The sequence below is a fragment of the Hippocampus zosterae genome, chromosome 14, assembly GCF_025434085.1.
Source record: "Hippocampus zosterae strain Florida chromosome 14, ASM2543408v3, whole genome shotgun sequence".
Classification (NCBI taxonomy): domain Eukaryota; kingdom Metazoa; phylum Chordata; class Actinopteri; order Syngnathiformes; family Syngnathidae; genus Hippocampus; species Hippocampus zosterae.
Window position 1 is genome coordinate 3,343,945 of NC_067464.1, and position 19,294 is coordinate 3,363,238.

The following is a 19,294-nucleotide window of genomic DNA, read 5'->3' on the forward strand; positions in this document are numbered from 1 at the left end:
AGTGGCAAAAATCATCAAAACGCAGTTTTCAGTTAGAAACAGGTTTCGATTGCTGGAATATAAAAGTGGGATAGGGGCTAAAGTTGACTGTTCTTCTCAGCTAGCTGACACGCTGCGGAAGTCATCAATGAACTGTTATTGCAACTTTTGACCAGTAGGGGGTGCAAATCGACCCTTAAGTACCAATGAGGCCTAAGCTAACAGGCGTGCGCAGCGGGGTTGCCGTAACATGTCAATTCTCTAGAATGACGCTTGGGAGGCCCAAGCAGATTCCAGGTGTGGCACTGCCCCCCCCCACTTCCCCCCCTCCCACCTCTACTGTCGTAGTGCACCTTGCTAAGAGCGATAACACTGTGCCGTTCATTTTTCCCTGGACGGATGAAGCAATGGCGACGGGAGACTTTAAGAATGGGCTGCATAATTTTATTTTATTTTATTTTTTTAAATCAGCCTCGCTATGTTTTCTTGTTTTGTTTTTCGACTGCGGTCTCAAGGCGGCTCAACGCATCCTGCCAGGAGAACGAGGAGGAATGCGAGTGACGCCAGCAACGCACACATACCCAAAGAAAACGCTTTCCTCTTGTGTAAAGCCAGCCTCCAAACAACTGACAATTCACAGTTTCCATGTGCTGGATTCATTTGCATTCATGCATTGCGTGCGTGCGTGCGTGTTTGCACAGCTTTGCTTATTTTGGCCCGCATTCTAAAAATGAGCATTATGATCAAAACAAAGGTCACATAATCCTGCTTTGCAGAGCAGAGTTCCATCACTTTGCTCTATACAGTGTGTGTGTGTGTGAAAGCACGTTGCCAGGCAACCGCGTTGTCATTTTCACCTCCAGTGAAAATGATTTTGTGAACTCACCCAAAAGTGCGCACCCGCCTCTGTGTGACTAACACACACACACACACACACACTGTTTGACTGCAGTAAGTACATCAAGTCGAGCATAATTTAACGTAGGAAAAAAGTTGCCGTGTTAATTGGAATTTGATGTAACTAAAATTTGAATGCGGCATTCGTTGGAGGTGTGCATCTCTCCACGAGAGACGATTCGAGGCCGTTTTCAATACGTGGTTTGCGGAATGATTCAAGGACGGTTCGATTTGAAAGTTGAATGAGTCCATTTCTTTTGACTACGCGGGATTATAATTCACATACTGTGCCTCAATTCGAAAGGGTACAAGGCCATGAGTTTTTGTTGGTGTTGTGGTTGGCAGAGACAAGAAAATTTTTTGGAAGAAAAGATGGAATTTTAAAGGAACGGTCATTTTGGAATAAAGAAAAACATTTTTAAGAGAAAAGAGTACAAAGTCTCGGAAAGTGACATAATTTGATTTCCCTTTTTCCAGCAATAGCAATGCCACCAAATCTGTAATCAACGTCAAAATACGGTGTGCAAAATCACCCAATTGAAAACGAGACGGCAGGGGAGATTCTAAAAATACGCACATTTTTAACAAGCCAGCACTAATTTGTCTGTGAGGAGTCCCAAACACACCTCCGTGATGTGATCACATGAAAATGGCCTCACCAAAAAAAAAATGGCCGAAAAAGTTATGAGTCTCACACGACAAATATTTCAATTTTTTTCAAGAAAACTTCTCTCCTCCTTTTTTTTTTTTTGCAATGAAAGCATTACAGTAATTTTCTTTGCAACTCGCTCGTCATTTTTGCGTCTTTTTCTCTTGTTTTCTCGTTTCTTCTTCCCTCTTCTACTTCTCCCCCTGGTGACTTTGCCTCAACGACTCTTTCTGCCTGCGTTCCAAATAAGACCAGTGATGATAGAATGAGGCAATCTCAACTCTTTAGGGCACTTGTGTTTGTGTGTGTCGGAAGAGAAAGCGAGTCGCAAACATGGCAAAACGAGTGGAAATTTAAAAAAAAATGTGTGTGTGTGTGTGCTCATTAAAAAAAAGGGGGGGGGGGTTGGAGAAGGAGGAGGAGAAGCCCTGCCGTGGCCGTCAGCGAGGCTTGAGCGATGAAGAAAATAAAAAAGGTCTCTCATCTCGCCTTTTCCCTCGCTGTCCATTATGAATTGCCATTGTTCGATAACGTCAATGTCCTTTGCCCGTCAACCCCCCCCCGCCCACCCTCTCCCGACTTGTGACCGCTTTTCAAAGGGAACTTTGAGGCTGAAAGGAGGAGAGGCGCCTGCGGTCTTCGGTTTGCTCACGCCGTACTTCATCTGTGCTTAAAATGCTCTGTTACTGTATGAAGAAAAGGAATAGGAAAATATCCACCGCCGTGGGTTTCCCCGCAGCTTCAAAATGCTTCGGTAATCACATGAAACGGCCAAAACGCAGCAGGAGGAAGGAGACAATATGAGGGGGGGGGGGGGCAAAAAGCAAAAAAAAAAAAAAAAATATATATATATATATCACTCATTTTTTAAAAATTCATTCATCTTTCATTTTCCTAACCGCTTGATCCTCACTAGGGTCGCGGGGGGTGCTGGAGCCCATCCCAGCCGTCTCCGGGCTGTAGGCGGGGGACACCCTGAATCGGTTGCCAGCCAATCGCAGGGCACACAGAAACGAACAACCATCCACACTCACACTCACACCTAGGGACAATTTAGAGTGTTCAATCAGCCCGCCACGCATGTTTTTGGAATGTGGGAGGAAACCGGAGCACCCGGAGAAAACCCACGCAGGCCCGGGGAGAACATGCAAACTCCACACAGGCTGGAATCGAACCCGGTACCTCTGCACTGTGAAGCCGACGTGCTAACCACTGGACTACCGGGCCGCCCTTTTTTAAAATTATAATTCTTATTTGGCGCCTTCCAAGATACAAGCTGTCATTCTGACGATTATTATTATTATTTTTTTTTGCTTTGCCATGCAATTAATAAAAAATAAATCATCAAATGTGCCGTTACGTCAGCACTTCCAAATATGGGCACTCTGGCAACCGCCGCACCATTGTCGTTTTGTGCTGCCACGCCATCACTTTATGACGAGTGAGTGCAGTGTGAAAAGGGGCTTTACGACGAAAACAAAATCCCAATAGAAGTGTCATTGACTTTCATCGGTATCTGTCAAAGACCTTAGAGGGCTTTCCACAGTCAAGTGGGCGAAAAAAATAAAACAAAACAAGTGCATAGTCCAACAAAAGCAGGTTGTCACCGATTAATATTTGAGCGTTTTTAAGGACCGAGCTTTATTTGGCAGGGGACACCTTATTTTTCTTGCCAGCCGAGATTTAAGATAAGACGACGGTTTTTAAAAGTCCTCCGGGCACGGTTGCGTTTTGTCTCACAATCACTTTCGTCACTTTCGTCACAATCACTTGACGAGCTCACATGACGCGATGGGGTCGGGGTTTACAGAGCGGTGGAAGGAAATCGATGCACCCTGTGCGATCCATACAACTCTCAATTATCCAACGGTAGCCTGTCAGCGGCTACTATTGAGGAGATGAACCGGGAAGACACCAGTGAGGGGAAAAGGAAGAGGATGAGGCCAGTACCCGATCCAAACTTGGTGGATCGGGTCTTGATCCAGGTTTGGAACCCCACTTTGAAACCCTGACATCAAGGGTGTCCAAATCCAGTACTGGATGTTTCCACCTCCTCTAACACACCCGATTTAAATCATCAGCTCATCAGCCAGCTCTGTAGAAATCTGACAACGGTCCCAATCACACAAACAAAAACTGTTAGATGCTGCATGTTTTGTCTTTATGGGTGTGGTCTGGTCAAAATAAAAAATAAAAATCTTTTAAGACTGGAAATATCATGCATCAACCCTGACTTGCATGAAAAACTGGGGTAAAAAAAAATGGTGGTCTGTCTTGAGTCTTAACCAAGATGGAGGTTCTGAGCAAAAGCTCATGTGGAGTTATTGACATCGTCTAACAGAAGTAATATTCATAATTGGTCATGGCTGTGTTAGCCCGCCACTCGTATTGATCCCCCGGCCTGAAATGTTTTTAAGCTGGCGAGCAAGAAATAACAAGGAAACGCTGGTGACGATCAATACCATATCTTATTTTTTGTTATGTTTTATTCTTTTATTTCCGAAGAGAAAACATGTTTCTTTGGGTTTTTTTTTTCCCATTTCAGTTCCTAATCGCCAACGAAAACATTAAAAACGGAAATGTGGGCTAGCAAACATACACTCACGTATGTCGCATTTTTGAGGACCATAACTAGGTCCTCAAAATCTTACTTTTGTTCAATCCGACCCCCTAGTGGTCAAAACACGGCATGCTGGTAATTATTGTGTTTGAGGAATATGAACTGAGCGGAAACGTCCACCTGTTTTCATTGATGACGGGGGCGGCCATTTTGTCGACTGAAAATTACATCATCGTTCCTCAGGGCTCAGGAGCTGATTATTAGTGCTCATGTGACATTTGCAAGTTGACCTGTAGAATGATAAATGAAGTTTATTATCATTATTATTCAATTTTGTTTTTTACTTTGAGGGATCAGGACATTGTACAATAATGTTGTCTTATACTTTCTCTTACTCTGTTACTAGATGTGTGTTTAAAAGTGCACCATAGTATATGTTTTCAACCCCTTTGCCCCCTAAAAAAAAAAAAAATTATAAATACCTGCTGTAGAAACACGCACTAGATTTTGGACTTTCTCTTACTCCACTATACACTATTGGTTTTTCTCCCCAGACAGACATTCACGATTTGGTTCGCCTCCCCCCTCCGTCTCTCTCTTTATGTTTCCCACTTGAATTAAAGTGATCTATTGATCCCGATCCTCTTCAATAAGCTCGCGTTGAGTTGGGAGAATCCAGCCATCCTTGCAGATTGGAGCGTCGGCTGCCTCCCATCGATTAAAATGAGTCATCAGCGTGCTTTGAGATTGCACTTATTTTTCTGTGGAACGTAGCGGCACACGTATACATTGGTACAGTAGTCGATAGAAAGTGTGTGTGTAGAATGTGTGAGGACATATTTACAAATGACGACTAGAATATTGGTTTTATGGCATTCCTGCGGTGCCTCGGGATTCAAGTGACAGGAAAAGAATCTTTGTTTGAATGATTTTTTGGGGGGGCTTTAACAAGCAAGCAAAAAAAGAAAAATGAAAACAGCCTTCAACATGTTTCATGCCACGCTCGGTTAAACTTTACTGTCGAATAAAACGTAAAAAATAATCATAATAATAATAATAATTAAATGATGTGAAGGAAAATTGTAAATAGTACTGCGATTTATCCATTTGTGTTCATATTGTATTTAATTGAAAGATGTTTGTTGGTTTTTTTTCTCTTTCTCCTTTCTTCTTTCTACATACATTCTTGCTGCTGGGGGCTGTAAATTTCCCCAGTGTGGGACGAATAAAGGATATCTTATCTTAAAACAAAGAGTATTAAACATTCCATTCAAAACAATCACATAGCTTTGCCTTAGAAAATGTCCACCTAGCTTAATGCTAATGTATGTGGGGAAATACCCGAGATGCTAACTATTAGCATCGCAACACTAATCCTAGTTTTGAAAGTCTGCTGTAAACGCAAACGTTAATTTGAAAACCTAACCCAGGCTTGAAACACTACTTTTAAAACCCTAACCCTAGCTTGAAACCCTACTTTGAACACCGAACATAAAACCCTCAATTGAAACCCTCACCTTGTCTTGAAACCCTAACTTAAATATATGAAACCCTAAAATCAAAATATTTATGTATCATCTGTATGAGATTGTGCATTGTAATATAGATTAATTTATTGTTGTCAGCGCTTGTTAAAAACAAATACTTGGGAATAGTACCTTGAAAAAAAAATAATCGCATCATAAATTACCGGTACAATCGCAATACTGATGTGGAAAAGGAACACAATGAGATTATTCTCCCAAATGGTTCAGCCCTATTGAGTACAAAAGACATGAATGACACACGGGAATGGGATGGGTGCTTGGGAAGCATTCCAAACGGAACCAAATGAATCTTTTAAAGCTCATAAGCACATTTTTTTTGGTCTCGCTTGTTAACAAGGCGGCGGTAGCTTTGAGCAAAAAGAGCCACGTTGAAGCTAATTAGCCACTGACAGTCTTGTTGCCACCTACGTGTTTCCCGGGAAGCCAGTTAGCATTTCTTTTTCAGAATGTTTTTGAACCTCACAGAAAAAAAAAAGGTGCTGCGAGTTGGCTGCTACACCGTGCACCCACTAAAGAGCTACTTTTAGCTCTCAGATCTGTTTTTGCACCTATTTTGAGGAAAAGCCCAACAAACGATACCAATGGTGGTATTTAGGCCCTTAATCTTTCTCATGACAACTGCTTGTGTTTTAATCAGGCCCCCGCCCCCGAAAAAAAAAAGATACAGCAGGCATCTATGTTTTGTTGACAATTTTCACCGAAAGTGCAATGTTGTCAACCCGACTTTAAATCCCTAACATGAAAACTGAACTCTGACTCAAAACTTGACATACAAACAATTTATGGTGGCAGTGAACTGAATTCAACTCGCCTGACAATAAATAACGGTTTGTCAAATATTGAACAACACATTAAAAAAAAAGAGGCTACAAACCATTGAACAGGGGCGGGCCATGCATTTCAACCTTCAGTGACGTCACATACATACACAATATAGGCTCGTCAAGCAGCACTTAATTTCAGGAGCATTTAAAACCATCAAGTATGCATTCACAATTAAGAGCAGGAAACTAGATTTACTGATATTGTCGAAAATAAAAAGATGATTTAAAAACACTAAATAAAATGCCACCCAAATTACGCTGTGTGATCTTAAACAAGTCTGTCCTATTAATTTTCATACAAGACACCAACCAAACAATAACAAAACAAACTATTCTTTGAAAATAAACAGATCATTTGCATTTTCAAAATCGGCGATACAACACCAAATAACCGAAAATGTTGAGCAGCTGAGATTGAATGAACTTCCGTGCACCAAGGTGACTACAATGCGCCATTATAAATTGCAGGTGAGCAGATTTATTTGATACATTTTTGTATCGTTGTCATTTTATTTCGTTACCATTAATTCAATACCAACTCATTTTATTTCGTTAGTGTCATGTACAGCAAGAAGAAATATAAAATAAAATTCATTTACTCACCAATGTAGTGCCTGTTCACTGAGTTGCAGATCTACGCGAGTGTCCCCAAACGTTTTTAAACGCACCGTAGCTTGTAAGTGCCCAGCCGTGCTCTGATGTTTCCTTGCTGCCTTGGTAAAACAATCCAGTGTGGCTCCAAACACCAAATCGGTCAGTTCCCATTCCCAGCAGTACAATTTGCAGCGTTTCTCAGAGGCTGTGAGCCACGGTTCATAATTGCTCGTCTGAAAATGATGGACAAACCCTTTTCCTTGCTGGGACAGGCTAACTAGCTAGCGCAGGAGTTGGGCGACCTCAAAATTGTGCGGAAAGTAGTTCTGCAACCAGATCAACGTCTTCTCCTCCGGCCATTTTGGGTTAAAATGCAGCGATAGCTCTCGCGGGCGCAGGCTATTGCAACCTGACTGTGCCCGTTCACTTACAGCGCACAGGTGTCTGCTCTGTTTAATCTGAAGGCCCCGAGCAAGTTTAATTTACCTAGCAACACAAGATATCTTAAATATGATTGGTTAAAAACTCTACCATAATAAAGAAGTTATTTATCGAGTGGCTTTCAAATTGAAAGTTTCAATGTTATTTAAAATAACATTGAAAGCCACACGACTAAGTGGAAATAATATGACGTAAAAGAATACAGAGAATAATTTTGTTTACATATTTATGAAAATAAAATAACAAATTAAATGTATGTTATTCTATGAATGTTTAGGCCAGCAGAGAAGGCCTTGCTGGCCCTGAGGGTCCGCCACTGCTATTGAATGCAACTCTCGGTTGAAATTCACTGTCAAACTAAACATAAAACAAAGAGAATTAAACATATGCAAAACAACCACATTGCTATGCCTCAGAAAATGTGTGTCACTTAACACTCAGAAATGAAAAACGCCAGACTTGCTAACAATTAGCATCGATAGCTGCGGTTTTGAAACCTGTTAATTAACGGCTATTTAAACACAAAATGGTAGTGCGACTTGTCGTTTCTCTCTCTCTCTCTCTCTTTCTCACTCACTCACTCTCACTTTTTTGAAGATGTTTTCAATATTTGCCCAAGGGCTCACACCTTAAGTCATCATCAATCATTGGGTCGTTCATATCTCAGTGCTGCACGGTAAATGTAAATGACCTGTAGAGTCATCTTGTGTCACGACGATAATATGGCGACTTAATGAGCGATGTGTGCATCCGCAGCAGATAAAACGGACGTCAACAACAGAGAGACAGTAATTAAGACGGTGCCATTTCCCTTCTCACATCACATCTATTGTCTGGAAAGGTGCCTCTCATTATGAATGATGGGCTTTTTATTTTCTCTGTGTGTGTGTGTGTGTGTGTGTCTAATGGTCAATAGCGCCCAACAATTAGCGACAATGTTTGAAAGTCATTGTCTTTATCCGATGTTATATTGTGTAAAAAAAAATCTCCCACAATAGTTACAAAAATGTGTCACGCTTTTACCGATTTTAAATAATCTAATGCCGATTAGATCGGCCAGCCAATTTAATGTCCGGCCCTACTCCCTAGTATAACGAGTGGCATTGTTTCACATGATGAATGTGTTCTCAGGAATGCTCAATGACCATGGCAAGACGCCACCATGGGGAAGAAAAGCACTACTTATTTTGAAATGAAATCCCTCAATTCACTTTAACATACTCATGTTAACATACTTTTTTGAAACTAAGATGCCACCATCTGGCAGCAAAGCACTACAGGTTGTCACAAAAGTCCTCAACTCATTTCAAACATACTTCCTTGACATCAAGATTCTACCAGACAACGGCAAAGAACTATTTTTGTCAGAAGACTTTCTTGACATGAAGAATGAAGCACATTCTTGCTGCTTGGAGGCTGTAAATTTCCCCAGTGTGGGACAAATAAAGGATATCTTATCTTATCTTAAGATCCCACCAGATGGCAAAAGCAATACTGAGTTTTTTTGTTAGGTTATTTTTTTTGGAGCGAGAAAAGGCCGGAAAACGCTTTGGTAGGATTATCAACAAGGGGTGCAGCGCCGTCTAGAGGTTGAAAATAAGACTTACACTTGAATACCGCGACCTTGGATGCGCATCATTCTGACAACAATGAACAAGTTTAAACAGCAAAAATAAGCCTAAAAAAATGTACTCGGTAAAATAGGTCCGTATATTCATCATTAATATTATCAAGAGTGCTATGGCATTTATTGAATTGATAGCATTTTTAATGTCATCAACAAATTATATATGGAATTTTTAAACCTTGGGCTAACAAGGGTAGCCTTCCACGATGTGGGCAGAGGCACACTGATTAAAAAAAAAAAAGAGACGCACGATCTTCAAACTCTGAGATTTACATCTACAGTCTGGTGTATGAATTATAAATCTGCCCCCTCCAAAAAAAAAATCCTGGCCTGCTTGATCAATGTGACTCCTCACACAAGCTTGCAGACGTACTCGTATTTCACAAAGTTCTTAAATCTTTAAAATCATTAAAAATTGTCAGCTATTTTCGACAACCACAAAATTCCGTTCATTTTGATGGGCACAACAGACAACAAGTGTTCCAATCACATCTTTTATTTGTAAGGCACCAGACAAACTCCCTTACTGCTAAAAGCGCCATGCATTATTTCTTGTCAGTTAGCGTAGTACACTCGTGCTTCCTTAGCCTTTTCTTTAACATAAGTCAGTTACACACATGGTTGTTGGTTTTTTTTTTCAATTATCTTTGCACAAAAGAGGATCAAATATTTACGAAGTGAGGAAACGACTTGCAGAACTCCAAAGAAAATGATGCGCGCGCACACGCGCAATGTGCTATTTTCATGATCGATTAAAAAGCAGCTTTGAAACATACAAAAATGCTTTAAAAAATACATATATTGATATATTCATATGTATACAAATTGGCCCTTCACGGCGCACACGCACGCGGACACAAAACACACCACTTGCCTGGGAGAACATATGAAGACTACCATCATTAATGTTAAAGGAGCACACAGACGACACTTAAGTGCTTTTACTAAATAATAAAAAAATACAAATTGAAATAACAGAAAAATAAAATTTAAAATACAAAAAAAAAACAGATTGAAAAAAAAATACGTAAGTTTTCAGCTTTTCCCAAAGTGTAGATTTTGCAATCGAAGCATTTCACTCGTTGCGACGACATAACAGGAGCCAATGACAATCTCTTACCGCCCCCTATTGGCCCAAAGTGGAAACACCCGTTTCACTTCCACAAAGGCGTCAGACAGCAAACCTGTTTTGAGTTTCATTGTTTTGCTGCTGAATTGAATATGACAAGTAAAAAGTAACCATTTTACAAAAAAAAAAATACTTTTAAGGATTCAAATTTCTATGAAGAAAATATGTAATGTTTTTTTCAATGTGTTCAGTTGTAATTTTGTCATTTTTAGTGCTCATTTTTAGATGTTTTTATTTTACGTGAAAATTATAAATTAGAAATGTTTTAATTGTCATCCAACTTTTTTTAAATCTCAAGTAGGCAAGAGCGAGTCAGCGGGGGGGGGGGGGGGCTGCAGCGAGCAGTTGAACTGACAAAAAGAAAAATGATTTTTTTTTACACACGCACTGTCTCAAACAAATGCACTCACTTGATCTCCCTGCCCACACGAGCGTCCCCCCTCCTTCGTTTTCAGACAAATTTTGAATGGACTACAATGCCAAATGGCTCCGTTGGTTTGACTCCGTTAAGCGTGCCGTTAAGAGGCGGATCTGACTCCGTTTTGATTTGTGCCGTTACAAGTGAAGGGGGAATTAAAGTGAAAAGAGTAACACTGACTCTCTTACTTTTTTTTCCAGGGTTTTTTTTTTTTCTCTTCTTTTTCGTTCTATATGCTTGACCGTTATAAGCGCGACTATGTACAGGTGATGTCGACTGAGAAACAGTCTGCCACCGCCATTTTTCACATCCATGACCTGCGGGATCCCTAGTCGGACTTGTCGCCGTCCTCGGGCCTGGGTGGCGGCCTGTCGGCTTGGGCCTGGGCGGCGTCCCCGCGGGCCTTTTCTTCCTTGGCGGCTTGGGCGGCCTGGCCGTGCGAGTAGTTGGCCAGGATGGAGGACAGGGACAGCAGGCCCGAGCCGGACGAGGCCGCCGGCAGGCTGGGCGGAGTCAGGCCCAGAGGCAGAGGAGCCACCGGGAGAGCAAGGCCCTGGAGCTGCGACAGGTGTTGCACCTGCAGCTGTTGCTACACACACATGTGAAAGCGTCAGGCATGACACATGGATGTAGAGTAGTAACGACTTAACGACTGATTCGTTCTATCACCAGGGCACGTGTCGACAAGCAACCATCTGCGCTTGCAAGCACACATCGGGACAATTTAGAGTGTTCTGTTAACCTGCCGCGCATGTTTTTGGAATGTGGGCGGAAACCCGGGAAAAACCCACATAGGAATGGGCGGGGGGAACATGCAATCTTCACGCAGGAAGGGCGGTGTCGGATTCAAACCCACAACCTCTACCATGTGTGGCGGACGTGCTGACGTTTCCGACGACTGTGCCCATCATTAAAACCGAAGTTGTGAATTGACAATAGAGCAAGATATTTTTTTTCGCTCTTGACCTAAAAATATTTTTGACATAATGAAAAATGTGGCGGCCCGGTAGTCCAGTGGTTAGCACGTCGGCTTCACAGTGCAGAGGTACCGGGTTCGATTCCAGCTCCGGCCTACCTGTGTGGAGTTTGCATGTTCTCCCCGGGCCTGCGTGGGTTTTCTCCGGGTGCTCCGGTTTCCTCCCAAATTCCAAAAACATGCATGGCAGGCTGATTGGACACTCTAAATTGTCCCTAGGTGTGAGTGTGAGTGCGAATGGTTGTTCGTTTCCGTGTGCCCTACAATTGGTTGGCAACCGATTTGGGGTGTCCCCCGCCCACTGCCCGAAGACAGCTGGGATAGGCTCCAGCACCCTCCGCGACCCTAGTGAGGATCAAGCGGCTCGGAAGATGAATGAATGAATGAATGAAAAATGTTGATTTTCCGTTCCACTCTCGTACGCAAAGCCGCCCTGTTGTGACACTGGCAGAATGTCGTTTTGTCATTGTCTTGCTGAAACAAGCTAGAGCGTCCGTGAAAATGACGCTGCTTCAATGGCAACTTATGTTTCTCCAAAACCTAGATGTCCTTTTTTTTTTGCAGCCATAAAATTCCAAGCTAATGATTATTTGGTAAAAACAAAGTTTATCAGTTTGAACATTAAATATCTCGTCTTTGTAGGGTATTCAATTGAATATAGGTTGAACGTGATTTGCGCAAATCACTGTATTGTGCTTGGATCGGGTTTGTCAGATGTGATTTTCAACACTGAATTTATTCAACTTGAAAAAGTTACAATCCAACTAACCCGTATGATGGAGTTCATCTCAGGGGGTGTGACCTGCTTGGCTCTCTCGATGGCGCCCATGACTTGCTGTTGGTGCTGAAACGCAAAGACACATATAGCATGCAGAAAAATGGTGTGCTTTGAGGGTGAGTGGGGGCTGGGGGTGATTTTATTTTATGTCAACCTTAACCCGTGGTGCACTCCCTTTCAAATGGCCAATGGGCACGCGAGCACGCACACACTCACAAAGCGTACACGCGTAGCATTTACCTCCTGCGACAGGTACGGCAGAACTTGAGCACAGATGCCGTTTAGTCTCTTGACTATTTCGGCCTGAGCGGGAAAGACGACAAACGGACACGAGATGAGAAAACGAGCATGACACGTTGGCGTGGACACTTATTTTTTTCTTTTTTTATTTTTTTACCTGTTTGTGCATTTCGATGTTCAGTCCGTAGGACATTTCGTAATACTGAAGAGGGCGTGAGGACACAAAACGTTTTAACATCTGTTGCTCAAGGTTGATTCAAATTGATTTTGCCGGTTGCGTTCTCACCATGATGTAGTGACGCTGCATCTCGGACTTTTCCGACGCCAGTTTGTCACATTCCAACTTGAGACTGGACAACAGGCGGCCGGGCAAAAGACATGGCAAACAGCAAGATACTTAAAAACTTGAGCGCAAAATGTTTTCAGAATTTTAAAGAGAAACAAAAACAACACAAAACCCCATACCAATAATAAAAATGAAAAAAGTGTGTACCTGTGGTATTGTGCTTGAAGGAACTGGAACTCATCTTTGATGCGATCACACGAGTCAGAGGTGGTGAACTTGAGAGCTTGTCCGGACTGAGCAGATGCCTTGGTGACAAAAATCACGTGGAAAAACTTTGAAGATGCTGGGGCTGTCACGACCGAATATTGTTACAAATCGATTAGTCTCTAGATTGTTCAGTGAAGAATTTATTTTACTTCAAAGTGTATGACAAAACATTAGTGGTTAAATAATCAATTACTGTTGTTTATTTGGTATTACTTTGTTATTTAGAAAAAAAAATGTAAGCAATACCTCACGAGTGTGATTATTATATAAGGACAACAGAAATCTGAGAATTATTACTGTCGATGAGAGGACTTGGACAATTCAAGTTAAGCAAACGTAGACTTGGTCATTAAAATAGTGGTTGACTTATTCAATAACTGATCAGCTGTCAATTAACCGATGAACTTTGACACCTTGAAAACATTCCAATTTACCAGTTGCCTAAATTCTTTTTTTTCCCCCTCATTTTTAAAAAGCGGAATATCTAACCTTTAATTCAAGTACATTTATTCATTGGAGAGAAAAAACACAATCCAAATATTTCTTTTATACTAAATCATATGTGCCACAATTATTAGCACCCGTGATCTTGATACTTTGTACAACAAAACAGAACCCAAGCTGCCCCTATGTTTCACAAGATGGTTGTGCAATCTCTCTAAAATTACCCAGTGACCCAGGTCCTTTCCTCTTTAGCTCCCTTCACAGGTCTTTAATGTGGTTGAGGTCTGAGGACTAAGACGGCGATGGGAGGAGCTTGACCCCGCGTCTGTTCAACCATTTGTACAATTTTCAGCACGAGAGTATACTGTACTTCTGTAATACATATTGAATTCAAACTGGATGCTTTTAATAGGTTGAGGAAGGTGGGCTTTCAAGAAAAGACAAAAAGTGGCAAATAGTCATTAAAAAATGAGTTGTCAGTGCAGAATAACGCGTCTGAATGCTCTCAAATACCCCCAAAGTAATAATAACTGGCCATTGTATTTGAATGGTGGCTGATTGGGTACATTCACGACAGTGAAGGAGGCTATGCTAGGCTAACGCGTTCACACTCATTACTGGCGAGCTAACACACGCTTCAATTGGGATCTTAGCAGGGATATTAGCTTTACAGTCAGACACGAGAGGCAAAAAAGGGCAAAGACGCGAGGCTTTGTGGGGGGTGGGGGGGTAGAAGGAACTGACATTTTTTTCCGTCCTGGGGCGTCAGTTAACGTTAGCATAGCTTAGCCTAGCCGCGCGGCTAAGGTAAAGCCAAGCAGCCAGGTGACGGACTTTGACGAGTTTGCACCAAGCGGACACCAACTCACCGAGTGCCTGGATTGAGGAAACATCATGTCAGCAGCCAATCAAGCAAGCAGCAGCGTCGCTCGCCGAGGAGTCTCCGTCGTGTCGAGCCCAGAGCGAGCTGGCTATCCGGCTAAAGCAAACGCGTTCCCGGATATGGGATTTTAAATGATAGCTATTCGTACTTTGTACCCTGTCATCGTTTGAGAACCCTCACCTCGCGTCAAATTCACTCAGACTCGCCGACACCGTCTTTTGCGACAAAAGACGCGACTATAAGGTTAAAGGCCGATTTTTTAAACGCTTTAGGAGGGAATGTGATTTTTCCCTAATAACGTTACGCCTCCCTTAAGGGAAAGCTCGACCAGATATGTTGACACATGAGCCCGCGACTCTCCTGCATCCAAGTCTTCTTCTGTGGTATTTCCTCCTCTGGAGCAGGGCAGAGAAGGAGAGAGTGACCGTAGCGCCACTGGCTTCTAAACTAGGCAGCGCCCCTGTGGTGAAGAGGTGAACTGAAAGCCAACCCCAGACGCAATTGATTAACAATCGTCCCGTCGCGTGCGAAGTCAGAGGGCCGCCATCTTACGTTGCCGCTACTACAGACAACCTTTGTTATATTTTCGCTGAAAACACTATGTATATCATATGTTTAGGGCAAGGATCCCTCTTTAAAAATAAACAAGATAAATAAGAGTATTAGCAAGGCAATGAGTTGTCGAAGGTGTGCAAATCCGTTGGGGAAAATTATTTCAGGGGTGCACCAAAACGTCCACGGTTGATTGAGGCAGCACGTTTTTGTTCTTGAACTCTGGGAATTTTCTAGTCTATATTGTGATGTATTATTAAAAAAAAAAGAAAAGAAAAACAGCGGCACACATGATCAGCAAGTATAGGAACAAATTTATTTCAGTGTTTAAAACAGATAACCTTGTCATTATGTTTCTTTAGAAGGCGGCAAAAAATGATCATACATCATGTTTGAATGAGGATCAGGCAACAGTGGTTGAGAAAAACAAAACAAACGCATGAAGACATTAAAAAATATGGCAAAGAGTTATGTAAATCGATAACCAGCCAACTGCAGCCAAAAAGGCTTTCAGTCAATACATCCAAAGCCCCTCACTTGCAAAAAAAAAACAGCACATGCAATAATTATTATTACAGTTTCTTATTTTGAACACACAAACAGCAGATTATCCTTTAAAATGTTCTTATAGAATATAATCTTTACCCACTTAATCATCTATCCTTTTTAGTCTCTGGTGCCTTATCGTTTAAAAAGAGAATGTGGGTGGGGGTGAGTGGGGTGAGGTGCACAGGGAGGGGGTATCTCCGGTTGGCAGTGGTGTGTTGGCACTTTGCGAGCCTGGCGTGGTCATACCACATATATCTATATATATATCTATTAATATAGATACATACATCCATACACAAACACACACGCGCGCATACACACCCCTTACACACACACACCACTCTACGAGCCTTGAAGAGGAAGCGAGGATGGGAAGTGGTCTTAAAATCATATCAACGATAGTGTTCTGGTCATTTCTGAAAATACAAAGTAACAAGAGCATCAAGGCAACAAATAAAAGAATAGTTGTCATTTTAGTGAGGAAAATAAACACATCAAGTGAACAAATTGAAGTGTCATGCAAACACTGTCCCTCTTTTCAGTTCATACATGGTTTATATAGATATACCTGTATATATATTATATATACAGTATATTGTAAAAAATTTAAATGTGCCAAATAGTACTCCACTGTGCAACACAAACTACAAAAAAAAGGCTGTCAGTCAATTTTTACACCCCACACGCAATTAAGATATTTTGTGCACTTAACACTGGCACCTTGGCTCAAGCAGAAGCTGGCGACGTATTTAGTGTGAAACAAAACAAATGGCAGTCTTTTTGGCAATTAAAAAAAACCCCAAGTAAACGTATTTGTAATTGCTTTATTTTAACGTACCATTTGCACAAAAATGGGATTACCACCTCTTCACTGCTTTTTGAAGTGGATTTTTTTTGTACTCTTTCTGTAACTTTCTCTTGGGGAGTCGGGTGGGAAGGGGTAGCTCAAGGTATGTCGTTCATATTTCTGTAAACTATTTTTAAGGTTATGTTGAAAAAATAAACCCCGGATATATTTACCTTTTCATATAAGCAGTTATAAACATTTTTTTTGGGGCAGGTTTCAAATACTCGGTTGTTGGGTATTTTGGCGGCAAGGATTACTGCGCAAACGTCACGATCAATGGAAAACACTTTTTAAGCCAAGGGAAAGAAATGTAATATAGAAAACCTACTTAAAACTCTCATTTTATTTTCTTTAAACTTTACCACACAACAGGTGGGTACTCCCTCCTCGCAGCCTACATTTTTTTCCCTTAACATGTCGGCGATCGATTCGCGACCTGCGCACATCACGGCAGCCTTTAGTTCCATGTAGTTTATATCAAACATTGAGGAGCAATCGCTAGTGGGAACTCCACAAACCACCTATAATGAACCGCTTTTTATTTTTTCAAGCTAGTTTTTATAAATTGCACCTAATTGTGACAGTTATAAGGGCATGGGTGTGGAACCACATGTGAGTCCTTCAGGGGACGTAGGTGAAAAAATAAATTGCCTATTATTAACATTTGGATGTTTAAAGAAATAAAATACAGAAATTCATGGTGGGCCACATGAAAGGCTCCATTGGGCCGTATATGGTCCACGAACCGCACTTTGCACAGTACTGGAACATAAGGATTAAGTGACGACAAGAGGCCAATAAAGTTTATGTTTACGGCGGTGCGTTCAAGGCCCTTGGAGTGTGTGGGGGGGCGGGGGGAGGGGGGTGGACAGAGCTTAAGAGGATTTCCCTCCATTGTATTTCAAATGTGTGGATAAACAAAATCATTAAAAGCTAAATAATAAAACAATAAGATCACAATTGTTCATTAATAAACTACAAAACGTATGACAAGCAGTGAGTTGAATATGTAGATAATTTCCCCAACATTCGTCGACCACACAAAAAATACTTCAGTTGTGTTTAACGGACACATTTTAAGTGTTCTAGCCCACACAGTTTCTCGTTGGCGATTGGCTGACAAGCAAATACATATTGCAGCTGTCGTGTTTTGTGTTTGTAAAAGATAGATCTACCGCATGAGGTTCTAGTCGTGGCTAACACCGCAGAAGACCAGACCATTCTTACTCAAGAACGGGGGGGTGTAGAAAAGAAAAATGGGCTGGGGGGGAGTCACGTTTCTGCATGTACTGTGGTAGCCCTTCATGACAATGAGGGATTAATAAATCACCTGAAAAAGTTCATCAGTACTTCATTGGCACCAGCAAAAGCAAGCCTGAAAAAAATGCAACAAAACACAGAGCTAACCAATCCCAAAACACCGTTTGAAATGTCATTTTGCTTTTTTAGGTAGGTAAGCATTACAGCGCTGTCTCAAAATGTATATATATAACCTAAAGCAAATACACTTTTCACCCCCTCAACTAAATTAAACATGAGGTCTCCTTAGAAAAATGGAAATCGTCCCCGAAAAGAAAGTAGACGCCGAAAAGTCCTTGTAATACCACATATTCCTTTTTTTTTTCTTTTTTAAACAGCAGTTCAGACACAGGTAGGGCTCCGTCCGTAGGAAAACCAAAGAGAAAGCCTAATAACACGGAAGAAAAGGCAGTCGAAATTATCAACACCTTGAAATCTGGTCCATAAATTAGATAAATAAAAAAAATTACTCTTAAAATCATCACGTATTTATATGACTGCTAATTGACCACTCAGCTCTGTGACGTCTCCTTTTAGAATCAACAAAAGCCATTATCACAGTATCAATACTATTTATAGAGGAACCCCCCCCCCCCCGAAAAAACCCCCCAAAAAACTTTATGCTAACCTTTTTGTGTTTTTTTCCCCCCCGTCGTCATTTTTATGCCAAAGATGGTGTACCGCAGAGCATTTTTGTACATGGCTGGTGTGTATATGTATTTACAAACAAATATACACATACAACACACTTAATTGCAGAGGTCAAGGAAGGTTTGTCATTCCGCCCCCCCACCCCCCTAACACACACACACCAGTCAACAACAGCAAACCATCGCTTTTTTTGTTTGTTTCGTTTTTAAAACAAAATGACTATTCAGTAAGAAGAAAAAAAAAATCAAACAAAAGTAAACAGAAGGACATCCTGATATATAATAACGAGTGAGCAATAGCGTTAGGCAGCGTCTGATTGGACGGCATGGCGTGAAAGGGCGGGTGGGGGGGAAAAAATTGATGGACACGTCTGGTTGATGGCTGTGGGGGGTTGGGGGGGGGGGGTTACAAAAAAAAAAGTAGGTTACGATTGTCCCTGTAAGTCCAGGAGGAGGGAAGCTGTGCATTTCAATGTAAAATTAAATTCACCCCCCCCCCCAAAAAAATCGCAATTTTGAAAAATGATGATTTACTTTAAGTTGAAATTAGCTAAATTGTAGTCGTGACAGATTCTGTGAAAAACGGTTGAAAAAGCCAGCAGCAATCAACCAGATTTGGACCCATTTTTTTTGCCCCTCTCACACCGTTTGTCTTAAATGTCCGTCCCATATACCAGGGGTGTCAAACATCGGGACCGACAAGCGGGTCCGCTAGAGCCTTCCGGGATGAATTGGAAAGTAAAAAAACAAAACAAAACCAAAAAGTGGTTGGGGGGGGGGGGTATGCTCATGTAGAAAATGACCTGACAATAATTCCCAGATCGTCATAACTTGATTTCATTTTAAAGTGCAATACAA

The 19,294-nt window shown here is 41.5% G+C and overlaps 1 protein-coding gene and 1 long non-coding RNA gene across 2 annotated transcripts; both read right to left on the reverse strand.

The window, feature by feature from the left end:
- Nucleotides 1-9,598: 9,598 nt before the first annotated feature.
- On the reverse strand, nt 9,599-14,942 carry LOC127614701 (TLE family member 5-like). The gene is made up of 7 exons (XM_052086057.1): nt 14,526-14,942; nt 13,153-13,250; nt 12,946-13,009; nt 12,817-12,861; nt 12,660-12,722; nt 12,411-12,485; nt 9,599-11,254 (listed from the first exon to the last, which is right to left on the reverse strand). The coding sequence occupies exons 1-7, from the start codon at nt 14,550-14,552 to the stop codon at nt 10,994-10,996; spliced, it is 633 nt and encodes a 210-aa protein (XP_051942017.1). The 5' UTR covers nt 14,553-14,942; the 3' UTR covers nt 9,599-10,993.
- A 443-nt stretch (nt 14,943-15,385) lies between these two features.
- LOC127614712 (uncharacterized) lies at nt 15,386-19,212 on the reverse strand. The gene is made up of 2 exons (XR_007966678.1): nt 17,118-19,212; nt 15,386-16,811 (listed from the first exon to the last, which is right to left on the reverse strand). It is a non-coding gene; the product is annotated as an uncharacterized LOC127614712 (long non-coding RNA).
- Between the last annotated feature and the right edge of the window lie 82 nt (nt 19,213-19,294).

Coding starts and splice junctions, on each gene's coding strand:
- LOC127614701 (XM_052086057.1), bottom strand. CDS start 14,552: ATGATGTTTCCTCAATCCAGGCACTCG. Junction 12,862..12,945: donor TGCAGCGTCACTACATCATG/GTGAGAACGCAA, acceptor CGCCCTCTTCAG/TATTACGAAATGTCCTACGG. Junction 11,255..12,410: donor AGATGAACTCCATCATACGG/GTTAGTTGGATT, acceptor ATGTGTGTGTAG/CAACAGCTGCAGGTGCAACA.